Below are 6123 nucleotides of genomic sequence, written 5' to 3' on the forward strand. Positions count from 1 at the left end.
CGGGGGGGCGGCCGCGGGCCTCACCTCATGACAGAGTAGGTGTCCACCAGCCCCTGGAAGCTGCAGGGGAAGGTGATGGCGTAGGACACGAACGCCGCCAGCTCTCCCTCGTTCACCCCCTCCCGGGGCACGCGGAGCAGCTGGCAGGCCCGCTCCAGCCACGTCGCGGCGAGGCACGGGAAGTCCACCGGCTCGCCTCCGGCCCGGGGCGCCAGCATCTGCAGGGGACATGGTGCATCCCTCGTAGACCTGGCGGGGCTGCTCCAAGGACCCGCAGGACCGATCCCGGGTGGCCGGCTGTGGGGGGCCCTGCCACGCACTCACCCGGGGCTGCACCTCGGCCAGCGCCGAGAAGGACGTGATGTAGGAGTGGGCCACGGTGCCGCGCACCGGGATCCCGTACAGCTGCCCCGCCAGGACGTTGCTCGTGAAGTCAAAGCCTGCAATGCAGACGGGGAAGGGGGCAGGTGCGGGCGCGGCCGGCGCAGCGTGGGCAGGCCGCGAGGAGCCGGGGCGTGGGCTCGGCTTACCCCCCACGTACGAGTACTTGGAAGCGGACAAGGCGCCATCCGGGCCCTGGGCCCGGCGCAGCCCCATCTCCATCAGCTTCTTGTCCGGGCCGGCCAGGAGCCGGAAGCGGGCGGCGTTCGTGGCCACGAGGCTGGAAGAGAGAAACCCCAAATATCGGCTCTGCACCGGCACCGGGCAAGACCCCGCGGGAGACGGCCCCGATCCTGGAGCTCCCAGCGGGGCCTGGAGGGAGTTAACGCTGGGTAGGGAGGGTGCGAGCGAATCCCAGTGGGGACGGACATGCCTGCTGGGCCCCCCCGGGACCTGCCCCCCACCCCGTCTCCCAATCCGCCCAGCCCCGAGCGTCACCTGGCGTAGTTCAACAGCCACAGCAGCGTGGACTCCAGCAGCTGCACCACCAGCAAGGGCCCCTTCACCTGCAGCAGCGGGACCTGCCCGGAGGACGGGAGGTTGGAGCCTCGTGTCTGCCCTTGCATACCCCCCAGCAGCGTCACCTCGGCCCCTGCGCTCCCCCCGCACCTCCAGGACCCAGCCTGTGCTCGCCCCTAGGACCCTCCTTTGCTGCTTGCTTCATCCCCCTGGTACACAGAGCAGGGAAACTGAGGCAGGGAGTTGAGGCGACTTTCCGCCCCCGGGCAGCGCTCTCCCCACTAGCCCATACTGCTCACCCAGGTTTGCTCGAGGCCTGGCAGCCGGCTCCGGCCGACACTCACCCTGGGGAAGACGACAGAGCCCTCGGGGACGGCCGCGACGGTGACCTCCGAGGCGTCCACGGTGCGCAGGTAATCGAAGAAGGCCTCGTCCGTGCCGCTGGGCAGGGCTGACCGCACGTATTCGATGTCTGCAAGGAGACGGGGGCTGAGCCAGAGAAGAGCAGGGGCCGCCGGCCTTGGGGCAGGACCGGGGCCCTGATCGCACCCTCTCTGCTCCTACCCGCTTTCACCGAGCCCCACGGCAAGCGACCGGGCTGGGCGGACACGTGTTTTAGGGCAGGGGTCGGGCTGGCCCCGCCGGTCGCATCTGGTCTCAGCTCGGTCCGGAGGCCGACGCGGATCTGCGCTCGCAGGGGGAGAGATGCAGCAGGAGCGGGTTCGGGGAAGAGCTGCACCCCGACAGCACGTGGCTGGGAAACCGCCGGCGTCGCGGCATAACCCAAGTCGCAGAGAGGGCTGTGGGCCATTAACCCATGCTGGGAAAACCAGGAGGGGAGAAAGCATCCGGAGCAGCGAGAGCAGGAGGAGGCCGAGCTCCAACCTCCAGCCCCGTGCCCAAAACGCGGTCCAGGGTGCGAACCTTGCAGCTAATGCAACACAGCACTGATCCCGGCTTGCACCTTCCCTTGCTATGTCAAGGCCAGGCGGCTGGGCCGAAGACCCTGGCAGTCCCCGGGAAGGCCGGTGCAATGGGGCGGCGCCGCCAGGCGTTCCCGCTGGGCTAAGCCGGAGCGATGCTAAGCTAGGGTACGCGTCGATGCCAAAAAGCAGCACGGGAGCAAGGATGGATGAGCCAGGAAGAAAGAAAACATCATTAAAAGGCACTAATGAGCAGAAAGGCGCCGAAGGGGGCACGGAAAAGACTCAAGGCTGAACATTACAAGTAAGACCTGACTCCAGAGACCCAGCACGAGCGCTGCAGCACCCAGGCAGAGCGACCGGGTGCGGGCAGGCTTTCCTCTTCCCCCCGCAGCCGCCAGCACCGCAAGTCCAGGCCGTGCCCCTTGCATGCGCCACCGAGAACCCACGCCGCGCTCCTGCCAGGCCCCTGGCGGGCACCGCGTCCTGCCCGCAGCTCCCACCCGCCTCTCGCAGGGCTCCTACCTGCCTGGGAGAGGCTGAAGCCCCGCAGGAAAGCCAGGCACTCGCCCAGCCCTGCGCCCAGCGCGAAGCCCCCCTGGAAGGGGCACCTGCGGAAGGAGAGCTCGAACTCGGCCGGCTCCCAGTGCCTCCCAGCCCGCCAGTAGCCATAGGCCATGGTGAACTGGTAGAGGTCGGTGAGCAGCGCCAGCCTGCTGCGCTGCCCCGGCTCCATCCTGCAGCCACCCACCTGGGAGGCTGGGCTCCAGCTGCTGTGCCACGTGGCAGCCCGCAGCCAACGGCAGCTGGGGCCTGCTGCAAGGGCACCTGGGAGTTGTAGTCCCCCAGCAAGGCTCCCCATTCACCAGGATGTAGGCAGAGGGCTTAGGCCAGGGGTTGCACCCCCCGCACGGGTGGCACGCGAAGGCTTTTTGCTCGGGGCAGATGGCGGGGAAGGGGCCAGGGCTGCGCTGCCACCAGGACCAGGCCCCTCGTGGCCCCTGGCACGCCAACGTCTCGCAAGTCGAGGTTGCGGGTGTTTTTGGCACTCTACCCAAACACGCTGCCGCGCCCTGCTTTCGGCGCTGCACGGGGTCGGTCCCGTGCTGCAGGGCTTGGGAGCGTTGCGACAGCTTGCAATGCAGGGCCGCGCGCCGGTCCCGGCCTGGCCCACGCTGCTTCGCCCCTGAGCTTTTTCACCCCCTGGAGTGAGGAAATTAAACCCATTTTACAGGGGTGGAAGTCAGGTGAAGTGACCTCCGCCGGTGCAGCACAAGGCCACGCTTTGCTTCCTCTTCATTTGCCCGTGGCATCAAAACCAGCGCCCTTCTGCTAATTCTAGTTTGCTGCCACCAAGGGAGACTTGCTTTGCCGGGGTCCGGCCCTACGAGCAAAGCACTGCTTGCCTGCCGGCCCTGTTTACACGGGTCTAAATGGGAGTTAATCCCCAGTCGAACCAGAGTAGCTGTTGGTGAGAGGGCAGCATCGTAGCCAGCTCCATCCATCCCTGCGCTGCCAAGGGTAACTCGCGCTCACGGGGCCGGCGACTACAACAGCGAACACGGGCTCGTCCAGCTTCACCTTCCGGGCCTGGATTATGCTGCTTTTACCCGATTAATGGAAGAGCCACGTTATCCAACCTCCATTCCCTCTTTCGGGACGTAGAAATGGCGAAGTCACCTCTTAACCTTTTTCTTGGACAAGCTAGAGAGCCCGCGCTTTTGCTTCAAGGCAATAATACTTCAGTCATTTCTTACAGCTCTTTTCTCTAGTTTGGCAGCCTCTCCTCGAATTGCTAACTCCAGAGCTAGCGCTGTGGAGAAGCCTAGGACAACGTCACATCGACACGATTACCTTTATCAACTTGTCGTCTCATCAAAGGAGGAGAAGATGTGAAGTCATTTCGATAAGATGCATTTGCTATAAACCCTATTCATGACATTACCCTCTTTTAAATTCTTCCTTAATCAAGTCCTCTGTAGAGCCACTCCAGTATCCAGCTGACCGTCTGTCACCGCCCAGGTCATCCCACTTGCCTTTATCGTTCTCTGATATAGATTTAATATATAATACTAGAATTATTTCTAGTTATAGTACTATAGACAATGAGGGTTGAAGGGAGCTCAGGAGGTCACATCTAGTCCAACCCCTGCTCCAAGCAGGACCAGCCCAACTGCATCATCCCAGCCAAGGCTTTGTCAGTGCACGGTTTCCTTGCAAGCCAGCTGGAACTTCACACCGGTGCCCCAGGATTGATTGAAATATCCACCTTAATCATCATGGGGTTTCTCTGCTAGCTGTGGAGGAATGGTAGCCTTAGCAGGCCTGCGCCCTTTGCTTTATAGTCACCGAAGTGCTTGCTGGTGGTCCGTGGGACGCTGGCTTGGGCAAGGGAGCAGGTTCTGGCTCTTTTCCCCTTGTTTTGGGCTCTTTGCTGTCCTGTTGGGACGTGGCCTACTCGGGGTCTGAAACTCGTGGTCTAGATCAAAAGGGTCACCGAAGGCAGACCTCAAGAAAACAGATGCTGGCATCAGGAGTTGGGAGAAGCCGGCTGCTGACGGGCTCCGACGGCGCCGAAACCTCAACCAAGCAGCAGCCTGTTTCGAGGTGAAGCGTCTCAGCCCCAAAGGAGAGGAGCGAGCGGAGGAAGGAAAAAGGAGAGGAGTGGAAAAACCTGCAACTTCTGCAGACAGATCAGTGGCTCAAGGCTTGGACTGTTAAGTCACCTCAACTCCTGTCCGTAAGCCACAGCAAGGAGTAATGTCTCATCGCAGCAAGGGAAGTTGAAGTTGGCTATTAGGAAAACTCCTCACAAGGAGGGTGGTGAAGCACTGGGACAGGTCACCCAGAGAGGTGGTGGTCTCCATCCTTGGAGGTTTTCAAGACCCAACTTCACAAAGCCTCATCTGGGGTGATGTAGTTGGGCTGGTCCTGCTTGGAGCAGGGAGTTGGACTAGATGTGACCTCCTGAGCTCCCTTCCCACCCTCATTTTCTACAATAAGCCATGGTAGAGATCACCCTCAAATCACAGGACTGCCAATGAAGATCACGAAGTCTGAAACGCTTGGTCTATAATCAAAGATTAAGTTCGCTACAGGACCAAGAACATGGACGTGCACACACACACACACACACACGTAGACATATCCCATCTTTTCCCTTTTCATGACCTTGCGCCAAGGTATTTAGCAGAACTCACACATTTGGCAGAATCCGACAGGGCCGCGCTGCGAGCACACCTGCTATAGCCTCAAACCCGCGACCTCTGGGCCGTCACCCGTGCACCCACGCCACCCCGGCCTCCTGTAGGATGTCTTTATATAAAAAGTAAGTACACGTGCAACAGTACGTGTGAGCAGGGTCTAAGCAGCTCCCTGCTTGGTCTGCATTGCCAATAGGACTTGGGAAGCAAAACAGACTGCTACTACCGCACGCTTAGAAATCCTCAGATAACCAGGATGTAGAAGTGCTTTGCAAACATGACTTTCACCTCACCCATCTGTTTAGCAGGAAGAGGTGACAAGAGAGAGGGCTGATAACGCTAGCCAGCCTGCCGCCCTCCACCAACGTGGAACGCGGGTCACTGAGGAGCCGAGACGCGCGACAAGCTGGGTTGTCCGTCTAGACCACGTTATTACTCCCGTGCCCGCAAGACTAGCACTAATGCACCAAAACCTTGAGGAAAGGTAGCGTAGCTCAGCGCACCGGTGTCTTGTTAAACCGCATTAGCGACGAGCAGGAGTCTGTACGGTGGGAGAATGGGCCTTTCTAGTTTAAAACGACTAGCAGGAACAGATCTAGTATGCAGTGCAAGCTTTTCTTCCTGCATGCCAATTCAAGCATGGTGATTTAGCTAAATCCCAAGGCAAAGCTTAAAAATACCTGAGAGTTGCTCTGGGGTCCCTTGCTGCAGAGGTTATTTTCACATGACGCCCGCGAAGTATCACTGGAATACAGAGGCGGTTTTATAGTCGCTGAGCAAGTCTCAAACCCCAAGCCTGTAAGAGCACAGCTTCGTGCTTCGCTACGTCCCGATAGTCATGACACTTGGCGACTCTCACGCCGGGGATGGCTGGCAGCGTTTAGTGCTATTTAAGGGTAAAGCAGGTGTCCAACAGATTAAGTGTTGTACACCCGGTCTCAGGTGAGAGAGGAAATGGATTCCCAACCAGTGCTAGGGTGAAATAGAGAATTAAAATGGAGCTACGGGACACAAATATCTGCTTTTTGTATATGCCACAGCTGCTTCCTCTGGCTTCTGTGAGGTTTCAGAGGACCGCTGTGATGCCGGCACCTTCT

The 6123-nt window shown here is 60.0% G+C and overlaps 1 protein-coding gene across 1 annotated transcript in view; it reads right to left on the reverse strand.

Moving 5' to 3' along the window:
• Positions 1-4495, reverse strand: part of NAPRT (nicotinate phosphoribosyltransferase) — a 9668-nt gene extending 5173 nt beyond the window's left edge. Inside the window, exons 1-5 of the mRNA XM_025212735.1 lie at positions 2349-4495; positions 1245-1372; positions 880-962; positions 531-661; positions 25-440 (exon numbers count right to left, since the gene is read on the reverse strand). Of these exons, the coding sequence (XP_025068520.1) occupies positions 25-440; positions 531-661; positions 880-962; positions 1245-1372; positions 2349-2685 (1095 nt within the window). The 5' untranslated portion in view covers positions 2686-4495. The remainder of the gene's footprint in view (positions 1-24; positions 441-530; positions 662-879; positions 963-1244; positions 1373-2348) is intronic.
• Positions 4496-6123: the final 1628 nt, after the last annotated feature.

This window comes from Alligator sinensis, unplaced genomic scaffold, assembly GCF_000455745.1.
Source record: "Alligator sinensis unplaced genomic scaffold, ASM45574v1 scaffold1054_1, whole genome shotgun sequence".
Taxonomy (NCBI): Eukaryota; Metazoa; Chordata; order Crocodylia; family Alligatoridae; genus Alligator; species Alligator sinensis.